The sequence below is a fragment of the Carcharodon carcharias genome, chromosome 3, assembly GCF_017639515.1.
Source record: "Carcharodon carcharias isolate sCarCar2 chromosome 3, sCarCar2.pri, whole genome shotgun sequence".
NCBI classification, from domain to species: domain Eukaryota; kingdom Metazoa; phylum Chordata; class Chondrichthyes; order Lamniformes; family Lamnidae; genus Carcharodon; species Carcharodon carcharias.
This window is the reverse complement of record NC_054469.1, coordinates 106,689,326-106,713,356: the sequence shown is the minus strand read 5'-3', so window position 1 is coordinate 106,713,356 and position 24,031 is coordinate 106,689,326. Positions and strand designations below refer to the sequence as shown.

The 24,031-nt window shown below is 42.6% G+C and overlaps 1 protein-coding gene across 1 annotated transcript in view; it reads right to left on the bottom strand.

Annotated features, from left to right (window-relative positions):
* The window catches only part of gabbr2 (gamma-aminobutyric acid (GABA) B receptor, 2), a 969,806-nt gene extending 960,645 nt beyond the window's left edge, over positions 1-9,161 (bottom strand). The window contains exons 1-2 of the mRNA XM_041183971.1: positions 9,027-9,161; positions 8,642-8,779 (exon numbers count right to left, since the gene is read on the bottom strand). Coding sequence (XP_041039905.1) covers positions 8,642-8,779; positions 9,027-9,161 — 273 coding nt within the window. The remainder of the gene's footprint in view (positions 1-8,641; positions 8,780-9,026) is intronic.
* Positions 9,162-24,031: the final 14,870 nt, after the last annotated feature.

Below are 24,031 nucleotides of genomic sequence, written 5' to 3'. Positions count from 1 at the left end.
TATACTCAGAACAATAGAAGATGAAGCACGTGCTGTTTATTTACACAGATAACAGGGCATTAACACGATATGTGCTTCTCCAACCAGACCCAACTCTAAACTAACCATTAACATTGTAGCCCATGCTATGCAGCAATTGGGTCATACAGTCATGTGGTCAATCTGCTCACATTCTCTTAAAGGTGTATTGCTTCTCAGATTACCACAGACCCGCTGCCAGAAAGTGCAGGCTCAGGAGTCACTTTTTGGTCCAACTTCAGAGACTGAAAACCCACGGAAAAAATACTGCTCTACTGCTTTGTATTTCAGTTAGCTATTTCCACATGCTGCAAAATAAAAATTACAGTCTACCTAACATTCTCAAATTATTACAGGACTGCTGAGGAATGGTTGTTAAACCAAAAATCTGCATCTGGAGATAAATATAAGATGAGGTAGAGAAGGATACAGGCCAGGATCTAAGTGAAATCTATGTTTTGATAGTGACATATCCCAAGGGTTCAAGGTTTATTGTTACCGGAGGTTTTAAATAAATGGGGGAGTGAGCAATCTGATTTAGCAGAGAAATATAATGATTTCTTAATTTAGATATACATACTTTAGGCAGCACTGCCATGAGCTGTATCTTTATGCTACTAAAGACATAAACAGTGTTTTCAAAAGGCATACTTCTTTTGTACACAGCTGGAACCACCAATAAAATACATACTTTTGTCGTTGAGATGGAAAGCATCAAAATGAAGCAAGAGGATAGTTGGGCTTGTGTTGCCATAGCCTCTAGGATTATGGGCCAAGCGCTGTTGTCAGATCTTTATTGACCGGTGAGGGCATGATGAGCCAAATGGCCTTCTTCTGCACTGTAAAGATCTATGAGTCTATGAGGATCAACTTGTTACGGATGAAGTAGACAAATCAAAACAAAATGTACTGGTTTATGAAAATGTGAAGTTAAACTATATTTAGAAGTATGTATTTATATTGTTACAAACAAATGTAATAAAACAATGATTATATTTTTTAAAAAATAAAATAACCAGAGTAATATGGGTTGTGAGTGACTCAGGTTAATATAATTTGAGGTCTTAACTCATACCAGGTGCTTAAGTTTAGCACAAGATCATGGACTAGAGGCAAAATTTCCTTGAAATTTGTGCTAGTTACCCAACATAGCCCTGGGATGACAGAATTTGTCAGAAGCTGCCTTGCTGGCTCACCAATTGCCTTCAGCACTTCCAGCATTGTCCATCTCGTTTGGTTTTGGGTGCATAGTATATCTGTGAAGATATGGTTAGGTGCAATATGAGTAGGTGCAAATAATGGGGACCACCAATGTTCAGTGTTGATATAGATGATTGAGACAACTTAGTTATGAAAGGACTGAAAACCCATGTACACAATCAAAGGGAAATTGATTCCATAAGCTAATGCATTTTTAAAAATACATTTTCTTTTGCTTGTTCTGAGGCTGCTGGCTACTTTGGACCTTGGAAGGTAATCTAGACTTCCCACAGTCTTTCTCCAACCTCTCTGGGCCATCATGCTGTCAGACAAACTGCATAACTTTTGAGAAGCAGCCTGTCCACAGAATGACATAGCTCAAACAATCAGGGCCAGAGATGTACCATTATGGCGGATGAAAACCCATCACAGCAAGTAGTTCTTGGTTACATGTCCAAATTATTGATACTACATAAGCAAATCAGTATATGTTGAAATGAAGAGATCAAATGGTCCCAACTAATACCATGCCTATGTTTAGTCTTTGTTGTTCGGTTTAAAACTATTAAAGCTGAAAGCTGTAAATCACGCTCATACAAAGACTATAAATTTTGAAAAAAAGTAATCACGATCAGACAAACAGCAATTGATTGACTTCAATCAATTGCCAGCTGTAAATTAGGCAAACTAGGTTAAATAGCTACCTGCCTTTTTCTTTTATTCTTACTCTTTATTTATGGGAAGATAACTCTTTCTGGTGGCTTCTCTGCTAAGAATTAACACATAACCCAAACTGCTATTTTAAACATTCTTTGCACTGTCTTAGGCAAAGCTTTCGTTCACTGATTTCTAACATATTTTTGTTGTCATTTTTCCAAGTTTGTATTGCTAGAGTTCTGTTATCTTTACTCCACCGGCCACCACCCTCACCTTCCCAAGCAACCCTCCAGCAAGGGTAAATCTATTCTTTTGAATTTATTCAGTTGTGCTCGCTAGTGACATGGTCTTAAGATAAAATGTCCCTTTTCCAGGAGTTTTTTCACTATAAGATATCTCAGAATAGAATTTACACAGTACATTGTAACAGTCTCCCTGAGCAGAGTTTTGAGGTTGGTGGACGGGCATGGCCAGTGGGACTGGGAGCGGCCAGGAAATGGCCTTGCCACCCGCGATCAGCCCTCCCACCCCGATTTCACGCTGGCAGGCCAATTAAGGCCAGGCCAGCACAAAATGCTGCTTCTCACTTGTCAGGAAGGGCTGGGCGGGTGTGGGGGCCTGTCGGCCGCTGAGTCCTATGGCAACCCGGCGGCTGGTTTGAAAATGCACCAGACAGCTCCAGAAAAGGCTCCCATGGAAGGACGTCTGTTCTGCATTGTTTTGATGGAGTCCAGTGTGGCTGGAGACACCAAGCGGGAGGGCAGGTCGGGTGGGTGCTTGGCCCCCCGCTTTTCGGATGAGTGCCTTGCAGTCCTGCTGGAGGAGGACTGCCAGTAGGGACACTCTTGTCCCCAGAGGTGGGAGGAGGAGGCCATCGCACCTCAAAAAGAGGGCATGGGAGGAGGTGCCCAACACTGGTGAGCAGTCATGACGTGGTGCGGTGCATATGCGTGCAGTGCCGGAAGTGGGTCAATGAGCTGCTGCGCTCAGGAAGGGTGAGTACCGTGTTTGTTGGCATGGGTCAGTGTGCAGAAGTGTTAAGGTGTGGCTGCCACCCCACCCCATCACCCGCCAACTGCACTCCACCCAAAATCGACCTCAGGGGTGCTAGATTCTGAGTACCAACTGTCAATGACGCCAGAGCTGGCCAAGGGTGTGAGCTCTGGCTGCTTGGACTGAGTGCCTTGCGGATCAAGGGCCACAACTCAGATGTGCCTTGCAGGGTGTTCCTCATTTGGGGTTGCCCAGGCTGCAATGGCGCTGCAGGTAGAGAGTGGATTAATCAATGCTCCCCTGTCCTTTCAGGAGAAGACAAGCCATAATCAAGCCTAGAGGGCACATACAGGCAGAGGCTGACCCAACTTGCTGCTGCTCACCAGATTCAAGCAGGGCGCCCTAGACCTTGAGAGCCGGCATGCTCCCCGTGTAACCAGGTATGAAGAGGCGGGGGCACCAGATGAAATTAAGAGCGCAGTGCACACAGATGAGAGTTTTGGATTGTGCAACCATTCTAGTGCAGTCTCTTCATTGGTGGGAGCCTCGAACCTGGAGTCCCCATTGATCATTGAAAGACGATGGCACCGTGATGCAGATCTCCATTGTCTCACCAGGATACCTGGCATGCACAGTGACAGTGTGATGACTTTAATTAATGGCATGGCCTTGTTCTCCCTTTTAGATTCACCAGCATGCACTCACTCTCTGGATACCGAACGGCCACCCCTGACGCCGGAGGACCACTGAGCTTCACTTTCACCTGCATCACACCCACTCTCTGAAACAGGCACCAGCGCAGACTCCAACACCTTGGCTGACTGTGGCATCTGATGAGGCTGCGATGACTGGAGGGATGCCAGCCATGGCACTGGCCGCCCCCTCCCAGGCAGGGCCAGCACAGGCTCAACCGGCCAAAGGACAACCACCATCAAGATGGCAGAGTCAGCAGGCTGTCTCCAATGCTGGTGTCAGCACAGGAGGGGCACCAAGATGTTGCACTCGCAGACGTAAGTTTAAAGCACCATGAGCACAAGAGGGACAGTTCACAGGTGATTTTCTGTTCATTCATGTTTGGTTTATAAGTCTACTTGTGTGGACATTAACACCAGTAATTGTAATGTCATAATGATTTCAATGTGACGATAACATTACATTTACTTTGGTTCTGATGGCCTGAGTATGCTTCACATTTTTTCTTTCTGGTGCAGGGTACACCATTATGTAATGCTGGATGTGAGTGGCTCTATACTTTATTGCACAGGCATTGAGTGGACTTTGGGTGCAAATGAAAGAATCATTTCAGACATCCGGGATGGAGGCCTGGGGTGAGATAGAAGCTGATCTTTGGCAGCCTAGCTGAAGGAGCGTTGGATCAAGACATCCCTGGTGTCCCTGCCTCCCTGGAGGTTACTAAGGTCTGCCTCCATGCCCTCAGCTTTCTCCTCACCGTGCTCCTCTTCTTACTCACCACTAGACTCATCCTTTCTGGCCTGTACAGCTGCATCAAGATCCTCTTCCTTCAGTGGGGCCCCTTCGCCAGCACCAGATTGTGGTGGGTGCAGCATGCAACTACTATCAGTGACACCCACTTTGGGGTATTGTAGTGCTCCCTCTGAATGGTCTAGGAATCGCAAGCGCATTTTTGGGAGACCTATGGTCCCCTCTACCACCACCCTTGTGGAGGCATGACTCGTACTGTAACACTTCTCTGCCTCTATTATTGGGTGGCAGAGAGGCATCATGAGCCATCATTTCAAGGGATAGCCCTGGTCACCCAGCAGCCACCACCCAGTTGGGCTGGAGCACTGAAGAGCCTTGGCACTTGACAGTCTCAGGATATAAGCGTCATGGGAGCTGCCAGGGTACCTTGCACAGACTTGCAGAATCTGCATCCTATGGTCACACACTATCTGCACATTCATGGAGTAGAAGCTCTTCCTGTTGATGAAGGCACCCGGCTCACCCGCTGGCGCCTTGATGGCCACATGGGTCACAAGTCGATTGCACACTGCATGCGGGGGAACCCAGCAATCACTGCAAAGCCTCTGGCTCGCTCAGCCTAGTTGGCTTCACCCATATGGCAAAGAATAAAGGTCAGTACCCACCTGAACAGAGCTTCTGTCACCAGCTTGACACAACTGTGGACAGCTGATTGGGAGATTCCACAAAGATTCCCCACTGACCCTTAGAAAGAACGGGAGACAAAGAAGTTGAGGACCACTGTGACCTTCAGAGCCACTGGCATGGAGTGTCCATCCACATAGTTGGTGGTGATCTGAGGCCCAATCGCCTGGCAAGTGGAGGTCACAGTCTCCCTTGAGAGGCGGAGCCTCTTTACGTATTGCACCTCAGACAGTGGCGTCTTCTGCAGCCCCTTCCACCTTGGACTACCTGCTGGCCCTGTGCCCCTTGTGCCTGCACCTCTCCCCCCACAGATCCCTCCCCTGGAAGCTGCACTGGGACAACTAGTCTCCTCTCCCTTCTGCCCCTCTTTTCCTCTTCAGAGGAGGTGCCACAGTGGAGAGCAGAATCCCCCATTACCAAGGTAACAGAAGGCTGTCTGATGCCTGGAAGGGTCCACATGATCTGAATCCTCCAGAGGCCTTGGAGACACCAATAGTCCTGAAGTGAAACCCAGAAAAGCTAACAATGAAGCCCCGATCAGAGATGAAGCTGCTAAGTATTAATAAGTCACCAACAACAAACTATGCACCAAACTCCCCACTACTGACACTGGCAATGCTGCTCACCCCTTTTTATCCCTCTGTGGATGAGGTTTTTGAAATTGTCGGCTGGCTGCCTGCCCGCTTTGCCCGTGCAAGGAGCGCGAAATCGTACAGGCAACGAAAAATCGCTGTTAATTGGTTTTCTAATGGCCTTAAGTGGCCTCTTAATTAATGGTGGGCACTGCTCCAGCTTGCGCCCGTCAACTGAAATATCACACAATTGGGCGATGGCGTTGGAACGCTCACCTGATGTCATCACATGCTATTTTATGCCCGATCGGGTCAGATGCGCACCCGCCTGCCAGACGTAAAATTGTGCCCCTTATTCTCTAAGGATAACCCCTCTCAGAAAATATATAGAATCCTATAATTAAGAACTTATGAGAATTAGGGTCCGTGAGGTTTACAGACTGAAACTACAACCTTTTTAATGGTTACTGTATATTACTTTATTATAAGCTGAAATCTTAAATACATTATTGCAATGTTTTGAATATTACAAGTGTAAATGCAAGATAAACTAATTCATCTAACAATGCAAGCTTCAAATCCACTTTAGGTAATAAAATAGTAAGATATTCAAACAAATAGTTTTTATACTTACAATCAGAAGTATAAAGTGTAGTTTTAGCTTTGTCTCAGCTGTCAGGAAGCCTTTTTTAAGGTCTCAACTCAATGCTGTTCCCACAGCGATAAAAACAAAAAAACTGCGGATGCTGGAAATCCAAAACAAAAACAGAATTACCTGGAAAAACTCAGCAGGTCTGGCAGCATCGGCGGAGAAGAAAAGAGTTGACGTTTCGAGTCCTCATGACCCTTCGACAGAACTTGAGTGAATCCAAGAAAGGGGTGAAATATAAGCTGGTTTAAGGTGTGTTGGGGGGGGGTTGGGGTTTGGGTGGGGGGAGAGACAGAGCAGCACTTCTCACTCTCTCCCCCCACCCAAACCCCACCCACCCTACCCCACCAACACACCTTAAACCAACTTATATTTCAGCCCTTTCTTGGACTCACTCAAGTTCTGTCGAAGGGTCATGAGGACTCGAAACGTCAACTCTTTTCTTCTCCGCTGATGGTGCCAGACCTGCTGAGTTTTTCCAGGTAATTCTGTTTTTGATTTGTGTTCCCACAGCATCTGACTGACTTGTTTACTTAAGCTTGTAATATAAAGAAAACCTGTTGCCTTGAGAAATAATATATCACTGTCCACTTTACTGTTTCTTTGTCCTAAGAATCAAAACAACATATAGTAGGTGCAATTTCATCTGCTTAAGCATGACTCCCTGTCTGGTAAAGCATGCTTTCCAGGTCTCTGTCTGTATCTCTATGTCTGTGAAAGTAATATACGGGCAGAATTTTGCCCTTGGCATGTGGGATCATGGAGGCCGGCGGGGGTGATTGGGAAACTGCAATTTTATGCAGGCGGGCCAATTAAGGCCTGCCGAGCATGATACATGAGCAGCAGCACTAAGCGCTGCCTGTGCAGGCAGGGAGAGGAGAGTGAGCAGGCCTGGTGCACAGTTTGCGCATGCACACTAAAGAGCGCTGAGCCAGGCTCCGTGCCTCAGGGAGTAGAAGAGTTTATTGAAAAAGTTAATAAACAGCAGAAAAAAACTAATGAAACATGTCCCCTAATGTGACCCTTTCATATGAGCAGGGATATGTTTTTAATTAAAAATTTAAGTTTTTATTTCATTTGTATTTGATTTTGAAAACCTCACCCTGCCCGTGAACGTGGTTTCCAAAAAAATGCAAAGGCCGCTTGGCCTTTTCGCCTGCCTGTGAACCGTTAGGTTGAACATGCAGTGAAAAATTCAGCACAATTGTTAACGTAATGGCCTCATTAGGCCTTTTAATTGTTGGTGGGCACGCTGCTGGCTCTGGCGCGTGCCCGCTGACCGAACTATTGCGAGTGTGCACATTGACATTGGCACACTTGGGCAACTTCAATGCGCTTTATTTCATGCTCGGGCGTGTTGGGCCTGCGCCTGCATGCCGAGCAAAAAATACTGCCCTAAGTGTTTTATTCAAAGAGGATTTTTTAGTTGTATTTTATGGGAGTTAATGTTTTAACCCTTTCATAGATTGATTCAATTCCTTAACAATACCTATCCAATTATCAAGCTATTTGCAGCACAGATCTAGTTTTTTGAGGACAAAAATATTTGCTTTATGAGTCTTCAAAAAATAATCCACATTACTTGTCCTTCCCACGACCTTAATTTTTCTTGTTAAGTTCAGTCTTAATAGATTGTCCTCCTTTCTGATAGCTACATAATTTATTTCATAATTTATCTTTCCAAGATAAGCCACTGTTAACTATATTTAACTGAAATTGCCTAAACATAAGTTCACCAGCTGTTTGATTTGAAACGGATTTAAAATTACAGGTACGATTTGAAATTAAAATGTCTTTCAGTAGTGCTGGCTGTTCATCATCTTTGACCCCCTTGTTTCTTCTAAATCTCACTGTTGTTCATTTTTACATCAAAAAGTGGGCACTGTCACACCCATCTGTGTTGCTTTCAAAATATAACAAAAATTGGAACTTTTAAGATACTAGTTCCAATATGTCACAATTCAGTATCATTATAAACCAAAAACTATGAACAGATGCATTACCATTGATTTCCAGCAACTTAAAATCTCAACTCCATTATAAAGTTATTTATGATTAACCACACTTGCTTGCAACAACAATTTAAACTCATTGTATGAATATATTATAAATATTGTACAGAATTACTCAATAATTGTCATATATTTGAAATATTATTCAGAATATATCAACAAAGTACCTCATGTATCTGCCATCAAGAAATATCTATGTAAAAATGGCAACACAAAAATAGCTATCCAGTGTCCTTTTCATCTGTTTTGTTCTTTCATGTTTATATTCTTAATCATCATGTTCTGTAGCTATTTAATTTTGGTCTGCAATGTAACAGGCTGAAAAACAATAACTGAATATACTATACAGGAGGTTAAATGCCAAAGAACAGACCTATAAGATGGCTTAACTTCAATGATTATGGATTTCTTACCTGAACCAGATTCCATTCTTTAAGTGATTCAGCAATAATGGATGTAATAGAAGGGCACACTCCACCAAATATCATCAGATGCTTAGGTCCATATTTGATGCCATCAAAGAAGGCTTTGAGTCCTTTAGCATTATCACACTGAAATAAATAGGAAAATATGTCTCATTACAACTCTAAAATGCTAACGTATAGCACTGACAATTTTAAAAACCAAGAAGAAATCAGCAGAAATGTAATGTGTGCAGCTAGTGTTCTCTTTGGATTAGCAGTCTAGATCATTTATGCAGTAGGCAATTAAGGTTTTCAGCCTAGAATGGTTGTGAAACCTGGCAGTAAAGTACACATTTTAAAACTTCCCTTTCAACTTCTGTTCAAAGGAAAGTACCTTATGGCGCTGCTCTATTATAGATACATTTTTGGACTTGGTACCCATGTCATGCTCCATCTGGAATATGGAACTTGGAATACAGGGCTTTCTCTGAGACTCCAAAAATGCATCCAAGTGCTGGTCAGACGTCATACTAGTGAAGAGATATTGTATCAGTTACCTCTTTGTCAGCATTAAAAAGTTTAAAAATGTAGTTTTAAAAGGTCCTAAACAATCCAGGTAATCACATAAGCTTCTTTGTATTAGTGCATTATACCTCTGCAGATGTGAAGTGCAGGCAGTGCAGGGCTACCTGCTTGAGGTCATTTTGCATCAATTGCCAGGATTCAAACTGCCAAATTTCACCCCAAAGTCATATTAGAAAGTTTGTGATTGTGTATAGCTAAAACTTAATAGAAGCACGGAGTCTTTACAGCGTGGAAGGAGGCCATTTGGCTCATCGCATCTGCACTGGCTCTTTGAAAGAGCATTCTACTTAGTCCTACTCCACTGCCTTATCTACGTAACTTGGCACATTCTTTTCAGATAGCCACCCAATTCCATTTTGAATACCTCGATCGAATCTGCCTCCACCACCCTCTCAGGAAGTTCATTCCAGATTCTAACTGCCCTCTGGGTGAAGAAAATGTTCCTCACATCACTTTTACTCCTTTTGCCAATTATTTTGAATCTATGGCCTCTAATTCTTGATGTCCTTTAATGGACATCTCACTATTTACCCTGTACATACCCCTCAGAGTCTTGAATACCTCTATCAAGTCTCCTCCCAGCCTCCTTTGCTCCAAGGAAACAGTCCCAACCCCTCCACTGTATCCTTAGAGCCATCCCTGGAATCATTCTTGTGAATCTCCTCAGTACTTTCTCCAATTAATTCACATCTTTCCTCAATTATGGCACCCAGAACTGGACATAATGTGAAATAAAATTATTATTCACTTTGAAAGACATGGATAATTAAAACCAGCTAGCATGGATTTGTAAAATTAGTTAAACAGAATTAATATTTAAAACAGATTTCTTTGAGGAAATAAAAGAAATGGAGTGGGGGCTGTATATATGGATTTACAAAAGGCATTTGTTAAAGCATTATGTAGGAAGTCAATTGATAAAGTTCAGGTGCATGATATTGTAGATAATATCACAACCTGCATAGGAAATTGTTTCAAGGATAGAAAATATAGAGCAGTGTTTGAAAGGTAATTTTAAAATCAAAAGAATGTAAGCATTGATGTTCTTCAGATATAGTACCATTGCTTTCTTCAAAGTTATCTGAGCTTGGATATAAGGGATGGGAGGGATGAGCAAAATATCAGCTTTGCAGATCATGCTGTTCTTTCTCAATAAAAGAGATTGAAGTTACAATAGACAAATGGGGAAATGGGAAAATACCTGAGGAAATTAATTTTTATTCTGTCCCAGTTTTGCATACGTGACTTTAGGAAGGATTTCAAGTCCATGAAGAGGTTGCAAAGGATGCCAAGATAATACTAGGGATGAAAGACTTAATAAGGAAAGATAAGAAAAAGTGGAGCTTTTTATTAGAATAAATTTAAGACATCTGATGAGGTTGTTTAACATTGTGAGGTGTTCTGATAAGGCATTAAGGCAGAAGTTATTTTCAAAGTTCAGTGAGTTAATAACTAAAGGGCATAAATTTGATTATCACTAAAGGAATAAAAGAAAACGTTAGGAAAATATTTACATAATAGTCACTAGATCCTGCCTTACCAGAAACAGCATTGGAAGGAGAATCTATGGTAGCTTTTAAATATTTGAAATTAATTTTAAAATAAAAAATGATATGCAGAAAGGATGGAATAATGACAGTGCTGATAGTCCTATCACAAAGCCGTCAATGTCCTAAATGGCCCCCTTCTGTGCTAAAATATTCTATGATAATATTCCGGTTCCAAAAAAACATAGGAATTAACAAGTTTTCCATCAAAACTCAGTCTTCCCAAATAGAAGGTTTTTAAAAAAATATTTTTCTCCCATCTTAAAGAGCTGTTCCTCAAGACCAAGATACACATGAATTGATCTCACTAAATTCAAAAAATCTAGTGCTGCTCATTATAATTGTTCAAAGGCTTCAATTTTTCAGCAGCTCATGGCATGGGTTTATTAAGCAATAAATTGGAGCTAATGTAAACGAGGTGTTCTCAGGAGTTAGATTAGAATAGTGGATTAGAAATACACACCTCAGATTGTTACTGAAATTGTAAGGACCCACTTTGATTGCACATAATTATTTGTGCTAACATCCTATGGATCCATACTCACAATTGTAAAGCAGAAGATCCACATTTACAAAACATAACTGGAGGCATATATGAGCCAGTGTACTTTTTATTTTGTAATTCATTGTTTCTTAATAAGATATCTGATGTACCTAAAGGAAAAACAATAGCATTTGATGATTTCTTTAAGAATGCTTCAGATTATAAGAAAATCATTACAGCGTTACAAGTGTGTGTAAAATCTAAGTCTGAAACCGCAAAAGAATTCTGTAGTCATTTTAGTAGCAATTTCAACAAATTGGCAATTATGGTAAGAAATGACTAATTCTTGGCCGTGTATTTTAAACAGGTTGGTATGTACTTTGATTTCATATTAACTAACTGAGTTATTAATTTAATGGTTAGGGTTTTCTGCGGTCCCCCCGCCCCCACTGCCGGGATCATCCACTCCCGCTGAAAGTCAATGGACTTCTAGCTGGGCCACCGAATCTGGTCCCACCATGAAGGAGCCGGAAAATCCCAGCCTATGTTTCACATAAATGATACAATTCAATGGAATATATTTTAAAGATTTTTAAAAATTATTCATTCACAGGATGTAGTCATCACTGTTAAGGCCAGCGTTTATTGTTCGTCCCTAAATTCCCATGAGAAGGAGATGGTGAACTACTTTACTGACAACCGAGTGCCTTACTAGACCACTTCAGAGGATAATTAAAAGTCGATCACATTGCAGTGGGTCTGGGGTCACTTAGAGGCCAGAGTGAGTAAGTGTGGTAGATTTCATTCCCTAAAATGGCAGGAGTCAGAACTGATGCAAGAAAGCTAGCTTCAGGAAAGAAGATGGAAGGAAGACATGGGATAGTTGGCCAACCCTCTCTTCCTCCACCCCAGTTCTCCAATTATTCCTTGGAGTTCATTCTGGAGGCAAAAGGTCCAAAAGGAGGTCCTCTCCCCTTTAGATGGTAGGAAGAGGCTAATCACCCAAATGAAGCAGGAGTGGTTAGAAGTTGTGGAGACTGTGAGGAGCAGAGGTGTAGTGTCCAGGACGTGGATACAGTGCTGAAAAATATTTAATGACTGTAACTAGCTTCTCATTAGCAAGGGTTAAAACACATGTTCTTTAATTAACCAGCTCTGCTTAATAGAAAAGTTTGCAAAATTCAACTTATCTTGTAAGCAAAAGAAAAGCTTTCTAGGACAACGAGCATAAGAAAATGTATATTTTGCAATTACACAATTAAATTTGTACATGCTTCTTCAGCAGCTATCACAATTGCTATCACTCTATCTCTGCTCTTTCAAACAAAATAACACATTTGTTAATAGTTTTATCATAAAAGAATAACTGAATTTTCCATTTTAAAATTCTCAAGCTGGATTTCAAGTAATTTTCACACATAGGGCCCAGAAGTCACAGACTAAATAAAATTTGTACTCAGGAAATACAGCCCAAGCTCTATTGATGAATGAACATTTAGATGGTAAAAGCGTAGGCAATTTCCTTCAAATGTTCCGAGGAAAAATACTCAATCAAAAGGCTAAGGCTTTGAAGCGAACATTTCACAAAGCAAGACGAAGACAAGTGGTAAATGTAATCATATGATTGTGAAATATGGGGAAACATTTTCCCCCATCCGTTGTGGGGGGGAAGTGCAGGAGCGGGTGTGCCTCTGATCAGCGCCCCCAGTTGGGGTGTGCAGACATTTTACGTGGTCAATTAAGGCACACCCAGCGTGACGTCCGCCAGGAAGCGCTGTGTGCTCCCTGTGTGGGCGGGGAGGGGGGGTTTCCCTCAGCTGGGAGTGCGCTTTTTCGCACATGCTCGCAAAAGAGCACACAGATCTCCCTGGGGCTAAGTGCTGCCTCAGGGAGATCAGCTCCAATTTAAAACTTTTAATAAACATGTTTAAAATTTTTCCCTGCCATGTGCCCTCACATGAGTTGGGATATGTCCATAAATTTTATTGAAACCTTTGTTAAAAATTTAAATACCTTCATGAAACCTCATCCCACCCGTGGATGAGGTTGCATGCTGTTTCCGAAGCCCGCTAGGGGAAACCTTAAGGTTGGATGGGCAGGTCCATTAATGACCCTAATTAGTTTTTCAATGGCCTCAAAAGGCGGGATGACATTGGGAGTTCCACCTGATGTCATCCCGCATCGGTGAGCAGGCCCCGCCCCCGCTTGCCAACTGGAACATCCTGCCCATGAAGTTGATATTTCTAAAAAGAAAATCAGGGGAAAGCAGTCGAATTTTTGGTGAGTGAATTGATTGTCTTGCTTTCCTTCTCCATGGGCTTTTCAGACTGGTCATTTTAGGTTTTCATAAATCCTTTCTACTTTGCTTCAGAGCTGGAGAGGTAGAAATGTAACGTGTTCTATGCTGTTGAAGAAAGGGTGTGGAGCAGGTGGAGCAAAATATAAAGGTCAGGGATAGGCTTTCGCTACTTACAACACAGTCGCCTCTACACTGGGGAGGCTAAACGCAAACTGGATGACTGCTTTGTAGAACACCTTTGCTCAGTCTGCAAGCATGTCCCTGACCTACCTGTTGCTTGCCATTTCAAATCACTATCTTGCTCTCTTGCCCACATGTCTGTCCTCAGCCTGCCATAATGTTCCAGGGAAGCCCAATGCAAGCTGGAGGGACAGCACCTCATCTTCCAATTAGGCACTTAACAGCCTTCTGGACTTAACATTGCATTCAATAAATTCAGACCATGAACTCTGTTCTCCATTTTGATTTGTTTCCCACCCTCCTGCCCTTCCCCCACCAATGGCCAGTCTGTAACTTGTTCACATGTTTTGTTTTCAGAAAGTACTGACCATTATTCTGCTATTAACACATTCTTCTATCTGACCTTTATATCACAATTAACACCTGCCTTAGCCTTTAACACTATTATTACTATTCCCGTTGTCTTGTGTCCAAAACATCTTTGTCACTTAATCTCTCCTGAGCTCCAATTTATCTTTGACCTTATATTTTGCTCCATCCCCTCCCTTCAACAGCACAAAACCTCTCTTCAGCTCTGAAGAAGTTTCATAGACTCAAAGCATTAACTCTGTTTCTCTCTCCACAGGTGCTGGCAGACATGCTGAATTTTTCCAGCATTCCCTGTTTTTATTGCCAACACAATACATGTTTTCTTGTGTAAGTTCAATAACCTGCACCTTTGTTAAATATTTCAACAAAATTAACAACTTGTATTTATATAGCAACTTAAATGTGGTAAAAATTTCCAAGGTGCTTTCAATGAAATAGTCCCTGTAATAATGATAAATAATCATCTTAATTCACAAGGTACAAATTGACTCCCATATTTGTCCCCAACAGAGTTGTATTGCAAGCAGAGAAATGCAAAGAATAGCAGCTTATCTACCTTTAAAATCAATATTCATGGTGTGGAGTCCTTTCCTTTTAGAGAAAAAGTCTGTTTCATGACAACTTAGGCAGTCAACAACACTTAGCACTGTGGAAAACCCAGAAGCAACATTCAATTGTTCTGTCCTCAGTTGCTGCTGGGCTGGTAAGAAATTTAATCTGATGACTCAGTAACCTGGGAAGGATGATTGACTCTGTATACTTGCTTTAATGGACCAACCACTTTGCAGTTGAACATTATCAAGTGGTAGATTGTCTGGACAAAGATCAGCAAGAGCATTGCTGAACCTCAAGCTCCTCAAACTCAAATTTCAGAAAAACACAGGTCATTTGTTCATAACTGGGAAATCCTAAGGAAAGGGCACTGCTCCCTGTATTTTAATTATTTCTGTATAGCTGCTGCTGCTGGCAAAATGAACAATGTTCTTCCAACAGAAATTTATTCAACTGGAGCAAAGGCTCTTTCTGGGAGCAGGTGGTGCTTAGGACTGATTTAAAAAAGGAATTTATACTTCCACTGGTCAGCACTGGAATTTGCAATGCAAGTTATTCATTTAGTGGATTTTAAGCTGTCCTATCCTTTAATTAAAAAACAGAATTACCTGGAAAAACTCAGCAGGTCTGGCAGCATCGGCGGAGAAGAAAAGAGTTGACGTTTCGAGTCCTCATGACCCTTCAACAGAACTGAGTGAATATTAGGTACCTTGAGTGTCCTGCCATCCATTCTTAATTAGCACATTTGTTTAGATAATATCACCACCTTCAACACCTCTTTGTTCTTCTGTCTGTGACATCTTTTGATTATCTGCTCCTATCACTTCTTGCTTGTCCCTACAACCACACCACCCCTCCACTTCTCTCCCCCCCACCCCTCACCCCCCCAACATTAAACCAGCTTATATTTCACCCCTCTCCTTATTTTCACTCAGTTCTGTGGAAGGGTCATGAGTTTTTCCAGGTAATTCTGTTTTTTGTTTTGGATTTTCAGCGTCCACAGTTTTTTGTTTTTACCTATCCTTTACTTGTTAGTTAACAACTTAGGTGGTAATCAATACCACTAGTTTATGATGCAAAAATTTAAAGAGAGGTAAATTCTTCTAAAGCAGTTTTATCATCCAACTTTAACCCATATAATAAAATTCATACTAGTTACAAGTCACTCCTTCATTCACTATTATGTAAAACTTAAAACCAGATAGTAACATACCTACTGTCAGAAAGTACAAATTACAAATTAGAAAATACAGTAAATGACCCCAAGCTTCCAGAAGAATCTGCAACAGTGTAAGAAGAAAGAAAGAATGGAATTTAGATTGCACTTTTTACAACCTCATGGCATCCCAAAGCACGTCAGCTAAGTTCTTTTGAAATGTAGTCACTGTTACAATGTTGGGAAACTCAGTTGCCAATTTGTGCACAATGAGGTTCCACAAACAGCAATCAACTAATGCCAAGATATCTTGTTTCAGTGATGTGGGTTGAAGAATAAATATTGACCTGGATACAAAAGAGGACTCTCCTGCTTTTACGTTTGCATTAGGGGGCAATCAAAGTCTTGGTTTAATGTCTTATGTGAAAGACACCACCTGTGGCGGTGCTGCACTTGCTCACACTGCACGGAGGTTCCTCCAGAGTTCTTCAGGTCCTTGGCTCAACCATCTTCAGCTGCTTCATCAATGACCTTCCTTCCATTATAAGGTCAGAAATGGGGATGTTCGCTGATGATTGCACAATGTTCAGCACCATTCGCGGCTCCTCAGATACTGAAGCAGTCCATGTCCAAATGCAGCAAGGCCTGGACAATATCCAGGCTTGGGCTGACAAGTGACTCCACGTGATATCAAGAAATGGGTGAAAACTGGATACAGAAAAAGCTATGAGCGCTGACAATATTCCAGTCCATATCCAAATGCAGCAAGACCTGGACAATGTCCATGCTTGGGCTGACAAGTGGCAAGTCACATTAAAGTCACACAAGTGCCAGACAATGACCATCTCCAACAAGAGAGAATCTAACAATCGCCCCTTGACATTCAATGGCATTACCATCATTGGATCCCTGGCTATCAACCATTGGGGGTTACCATTGACCAGAAAATGAACTGGAGTAGCCATATAAACACTATGGCTACAAGAGCAGGTTGGAAGGTAGGAATCATGTGATGAATAACTCACCTCCTTACTCCCCAAAGCCTGTCCACCATCTACAAGGCACAATTCAGCAGTGTGATGGAATTGTCCCCACTTGCTTGGATGAGTACAGGTCCAACAACACTCAAGAAGCTTGACACCATCCAGGACAAAGCAGCCCACTTGATTGGCATCCCATCCACAAACATTTACTCCCTCCACCACCGACACACAATGCAGCAGTGTGTACCATCTACAAGATTCACTGCAGGAACTCACCAAAGCCTGTCCACCATCTACAAGGCACAATTCAGCAGTGTGATGTAATTCTCCCCATTTGCCTGGATGAGTACAGGTCCAACAACACTCAAGAAGCTTGACACCATCCAGGACAAAGCAGCCCACTTGATTGGCACCCCATCCACAAACGTTTACTCCCTCCACCACCGACACACAGTGGCAGCAGTGTGTACCATCTACAAGGTTCACTGCAGGAACTCACCAAGGCTCCTTTGACAGCACCTTCTAAACCCACGACCATTACCATCTAGAAGAACATGGGCAGCAGGCACATGGGAACACTGCCACTTGGACGTTGCCCTCCAAGCCACTCACCACCCTGACTTGGAAATATATCACCATTCCTTCACTGTCACTGGGTCAAAATCCAGAAACTCCCTTCTTAACTGCACAATGGGTGTACCTACAGCACATGGACTGCAATGGTTTAAGAAGCCAGCATACCACCACCTTGTCAAGGACAATTAGGGATGGGAAATAAATACTGATCAAGCCAGCAATGCCCTTGCTCCATGGATGAATAAAAATAGTATCAGTTTTGATTATGTGTTCACTCTTTTTTGATATGACCTGAAATTTGTTAAAGTTTCAAGTAGGAAGGTCCATGCTTAGCCAGCTGAGCTCAGTTGGGCAGATGATAAGAATGATAAAAATATGCTTCAAACGTTTGGGTAGAAAGAAACACAAAGAAGCCTTGTTTCCATTTCCTGATTGTTACCTGGTGATCCTCCTGTCAAGTGCATCTTTTGCCACATCTCTGTTATAAACTGAAGATCTTGCATTTGCCATTATCTTGGGTAAGTGGTATTAGTCATTCCTGTAACTGCAGTACAGCGTATGTTGATGTCTGTACCAGGACTGCCCAATTTCTACTTAGGCAGTAACATAACTCAGAGAATACAGCAATGAATCCTCCTTGATACACAAATTAGATATTATGGGCTAAAAATTGGCTATGGCCTTTTCTTGATATACATTCAGTTTTTGAAATGTAACATCGCTACATTTCTGAACTCATTGGCTGTTGTCATGTGACCTCTGCCATGAGGGACTCTCTCTGGAGTCTGCCATTTTAGATCAGTTCAATAAAGACCTCACACTGAAGACACTAAGAAGCTGTCTTTGAACTCAAAACTCAGAAGTGGATTTAAAATAGAGTTTTGAAACCCTGGAAAAACCTTAAAGAAGCCACAGCTCTGAAAGGCATGCAGAAATTTTCAAATCTGCTAAAAGCTGCTAAAAAATATGACAAGGAAAAATTATCTCAGACCAAAGGCTGCAAGTAAAATACTGAGCAAGCTAACATGATTGTACACTAACTCTTCCCTGTTCCAGTGGAAATGAAAAGCGACAAGTGGAAGAATTGGCAGTTTTTCCATTTGCAAGAGCAAAGCTATAAGGTTGCAGCAGATTAATTGGCGAGCTAGAGCCAATACTAGATGCCACACTTCTAACACTGCTGGAGAGGGACTGCTATAAATTGTATTCTATCACAAATCTATCCAATGAATAAAGGAAACAGACAACAGGGATTTTGAAAGCCTTGAACACATGCTTTGAACCCTGAGTGAATGTAACTTATGAATGCTATGTATTCAACACTAGAGCTCAAGGGAAAAAAGAGTCCATTGAACAGTATGTGACTGCCGTAACACAGCTTGCCAAATCATGTGAATTTGGACAACTATATGATTATCTGATAGTCTTAGGCATACAACACCCTCAGTGAGAGCAAGGAGAAAGGTATGCTCAAGAAAGCAATAGGCATGTGTCGAAATGCAGAGGTTGTAAAACGTCAGCTGGCTGGAGCACATGTATAGCAGAACAGAGCAGGAGATACATTATGCTGAGAGACATCCCTGGCTGTAAGAGCAGAACAGTCGCGGATGAAGCGCAGGATGCAAATGCTGCAGACGACATCATACGGAGGAAAAGAAGTATTGCCCAGCTTGGAGAAAGCAGTGTTTTAACTGCAAGAAGACAAATTAATTTTGTATGCAAATGTTTGGCTAGAAAAAAGCAAAGTGAGTGCATGCAGATGGCTACAGCAGAGTTGGCAGCAGAAGAAGCTGATGAAGCACTATACATCATACAACGGGTTGGTTCAGTCAAGCCAAAAGGAGAGAAATGGTTTGTGACCGTTAGAATGATGACCGCTGAAGGAGAGTGTTGGGGACACTGGTGCATCATGTAACATTGTGGCCTTCACAGACCTGTGTGAAGTGGCTCAACATGGCGATCCAAAAATGAAGCTCTCGAAAGTAAGGCTGAGGGTATATGCTGGCACGATACTCATACTAAGAGGACAAATTAGTTTTAGAGCCCAATGCGATGGTAAGAATCAAGATTTGGAGTTCCAAATCATAGATGGTATGCAACAACCAACCATCTCAGCTAAAGCAAGTCTAAAGCTTGGACTGGTAATCCTGAACATGCCAACTGAGGTTTATAACACTTTTGTAGCACACAAAACGATTGACTGCCAGACAGATCCTAGAGGGGTAAAAAAGTGTGTTTACAGGGTTTGGATCTCTACCAAGAGAATATGACCTCGATGTAGATGATTGTGTAAGACCAATTCAGCATCTGCCGAGAAGAGTTCTAGCTACCCTCAAGTCAAACCTAAAGACAAGATAGAAAAGCTGGAAAAGAAGGGAGGAATCAAGAAAGTGACAACTCCTACTGACTGGATTAGCAGCATGGTAGCTGTGAAACAACCTGGGAAGCTATGAGTATGCTTAGACTCAAGGGATATAAATAAAGCGCTGAAGAGATCTCACCACCTCATGCCAACAATCAAAGGAATTTTGCTGTAATTTGCTAAGGCAAAGATCTTTACTACACTAGGTGCTAACTGTGGCTACTGGCAAGTGAAGCTGGATGAAAACAGCAATGTTCTAACATTCTGGATGCCGTTTGGGAGATACAGATGGTTGTGCATGCTGTTTGGCATTTCCATGGCTTCAGAAGAATATCAACGCAGACAGTATGAGGTAGTCATTGACCTTCCCAGTGTGGAAGCCATAGTGGATGATCTGCTAGTCTATGGATGTGGAGACACAATGAAAAAAGCCATAGCTGACCATAATCAGAATTTAATATGACTGCTGGAGAGAGCTCATCAGATGAACCTGAAACTGAACAAGAACAAACTACAATTGAAGATTTCTGAAGTCAAGTACATAGGCCATGTACTGACAGCAAAAGGTCTTCTCCAGGACCCTGACAAGGTGAGAGCTGTAGCAGTGATGCAATGACCAACAGATGTGAAAGCAGTACACGGATTGTTAGATTTGTGAACTATTTTGAAAAATCTTTCTCCAATTTGTCTTCGGAGTGTAAACCATTACGCAAGCTCACTGCCAAGGATGTGCAGTGGTATTGGGGCACAGAATAAGAAGCAGAGTTCACTAAAATCAAACAGCTAGTGATGATAAAGCCAGTGCTGATGTACTATGATGTCAATGATGAAGTCACCTTGCAGTGGTGAGGCCAGCTAGACAGGTCTTGGAGCAACCCTAATGCAGCAAGGACATCCAGTCACATTTGCATCCAGATCACAAGCAGAAACTGAAAGATGCTATGCTCAGATTGAGAAAGAGTGCCTGGCTATTGTTTTTGCTTGTGAGCATTTTTATTAATACCTGCTTGGGAAAGACAAAGTAACAGTGGAGCCCGACCACAAGCCACTTCAAAGCATTTTTTCAAATGGCTACCATTTGCTCCGAAGCACCTGCAAAGAATGTTACTTCATTTACAGGGATATCATTTGGACATGACATACAAGCAAGGGAAACCAATGTGCATCACAGACATGCTGTCGAGAGCAAAGGTCTCCATAAAGAAAGTTGAGGAGGCTACAACAGAAGATGAAATCTTCCAGGTTCAATGTGCAGCAGTAGTTTGACATGGTCTAGAAGTCATCAACCCAGCAGAGACATTGAATCTGACAGATAAACACCTTGCTCAAATCAAGCGATCCACCGAATAAGATACAACTCTCCAAGTGCTACAAGAAGCAATGATGAAACGATGGCCTGAGAGCATCAAGGACACACCTATGGTCACAAGACCATATTGGGCATACCAACATGAATTGATAGCCCAAGATGGCATCTCGTACAAAGGAAATAGACACATTCCCCCCCAAGACAATGAGAGGAGAGATCCTGAAGCGCATCCATGTAAGTCACCTCTGCATTATCCCCAGTCGAATGGAAAGGCTGAGGCGGCAGTGAAAATCGCCAAAGTAATCATCAAGAAATCGAGCATGCCTAGCACAGATGTATACAAGACAATCCTTGAGTGGATGGAAAGTAGTCCAGTCCAAAGACTAATGTCATACTGCACACAAACTACTCTTCTAATAGCAAAAAAGCTACTAAAACCATAAGTAGGAACAAGCATGAGTGAATGAATCAAGGTGAATCAGCAGAAAACAAAATTTCATTTTGACAAGAGTGCCAAACTATTGTCAGAGCTGAACACTGGCAAGCCAATCAGGGTGCAAAGCTTCAATGCTGTCAGCAAGTGTCAGCCCTTACGACAACTTGGAAAATGTGTAGAGAAGTTGTCACCTCGATCGTATGCAGTGGAAGCGAATGACCAAATATATTGGCGTAACCGCAGGCATAAATGCACAACTGGCGAAGTTGCTCCTTCACAGCAATCATCCAGTCAGGGAGAGGGCATCTCACCAGCTGTACTGAGTACAGAACTGCCATCAATCCCAGAGGTCCATGTGTCCCCAACAACCGCAATGAAACAACAACAGTTACCACAGCAATAAGTGCCATGGGAACAGACAAGGAACATCACCCAGACAAACAGCCAATGCCAACGGACATGCATACCATTAAGAGACCTATGCAATTTAAAGACGCATGCAATGCAAAGGCAGAGACTGATTAGTAGAACAAAGAACTATTAATGCATTAAAACAGTGGGTGTATAGTGGCTAACTTGGGTAACTCAGTTACACATGATTATGCATGCAAAATTGATTTTTGTTTGTTAGGAAAAGGGGGATGTTTGTGTACTTTCTTCATTAGGAAAAGGGGATGTTTGGGTTTTGAAATGCAACATTACTAAATGTCCACCTGGCTTGCTGTAGTCATGTGACCTCTTCCATGAGGGAATCTCTCTGGAAGCTGCCATTTTAGATCAGTTCATTAAAGACCTCACACTGAGAAAGACATTAAGCAGCACTGCTGTCTTTGAACCTGAAACAGTGTAGGGATTGCAAATTGTGGCTTGCCCATGTCTGTTGCTGTTGAAGCAAACTGCTTACAAACTTAGTGCTTCCTTCTCATTTACCTGACTCTAGTGCTGGTATGAGCAGGGCTTCTATTGCTGGCTGCCTTAGCACTCAGGAAGGGGCCAAGCAATATGTACTGCTGGCACATGGTGTAGCCATCCTTGTCTTCTTAAAGGCAGTCTGTTTATCTTAAAAGGAAGCTACTGTTGATTGCCTATACTGACACTGGCTGCATGTAGGAGCTACACAATTAGAGCATCTAGAAAGAGAGAGAGGACTCCTAGGTTCATGGATGTGATTTAGTGGTGGAGATGGACAGGAGGAGAGAGGCCGTGTTTCCATGGGAGCCATAAGGCCCTCATGGCACACCTGCTAAAGGGAATAGGAGTAGATGGCCAGAGAGATCAATGCAAGGAATCTGGCCCTGAGGTTTTTGCAGTAGTGTCACAAGAAGTTTATGTCCTCATGTGGGAGGCCAAGGTCAGTGAATGCATCTTAAGACATCTCCTACACACCACACTACACTGCTCAATGCATCACACCCCCATCACTTACCCAGCACCACTCCCTGGCAATCAAGATTGATACCTAACATCCAGATACTCTACTTCACCATTACAATATTCCAGTGATACCAGCCTCACACCCAGCTCCTGCAGCTTTCACATACCTCCAACCATTCACTTTCCTGGGCACATCAGCCAAATATAGCACAACACAACCACTGACATCCTGTCCCCTCTCTTGCAAGACAAGGTTACATATAATAGAAGGGAGCAGAACAAAACTGGTGGGGGACAAGATGGCTTTGTCTCCCAAGCCCAATAGAGGAGTTGGTTCTCCACATCATGGTGCCAGCTGTAACAGAGCCCATGGCAGCTGGTGTCAATGAGAACATCAAGAATGTAGGTATATTCCTACCTTATGCCCCTTCTCAACTTGCACCTCATCCTCATCCTATCTGGCATGATGAGCAAGCTGCAGTTGTGTGGCCATGGATCTCTTGCTTTCCACCCTACTCATCTTCCTTCAAATAAACCTGCTCAGATTTTCTGCTGCAGGCACCCAAGAACTTCTTTCTGCCCAGCAACTCCAGGAGAAAGAGGGAGGGAAGACCGCAGCACTGGTGAAGAAATACAGTCACTTGGTCTGACACACATAGCCACCAGCTCAGATACTAGCACTGCACATACCTTGGAGGTTAGTAAAGAGTTGGGTGCATGTGGCAAGTCACCAGGCAAAATAGGTTGCAGCCAGGCAGGGTGAAAGGGTAGTCTTTGGGCCAGCTCCCTAGAGGGCGAGGTTGAAGGTGAAGACTTCGATGGAGTGACATACAGGAAATGCTGATGAAGATGCACACTGAGATGCTGAGTGCATTGGCTGACTTGCCAGTAAGCATCCTGCTACTGTCAAAACGTCCGGCTCTAACTTGGCAGTGGGCATAATGCACAGATTCTGCTCCATCTCCCTGTTGTGTTGCAGACACCAGAGACATTGCAACTGCAGCTCCCTATACCTGTTGCAGTTTTTGTGTGGTCAGATCACCAAATCCCCTGCCACCCATATGGGGATGCAGCAACATTCCCTGCAGGAAGTGAATGTAGAGAGCCCAATTTATGATTGGAATTCATCAGTATAATTTGTCTGTAACAATACATAAGTAATGAACATGTTACTTTTCCCCACATTA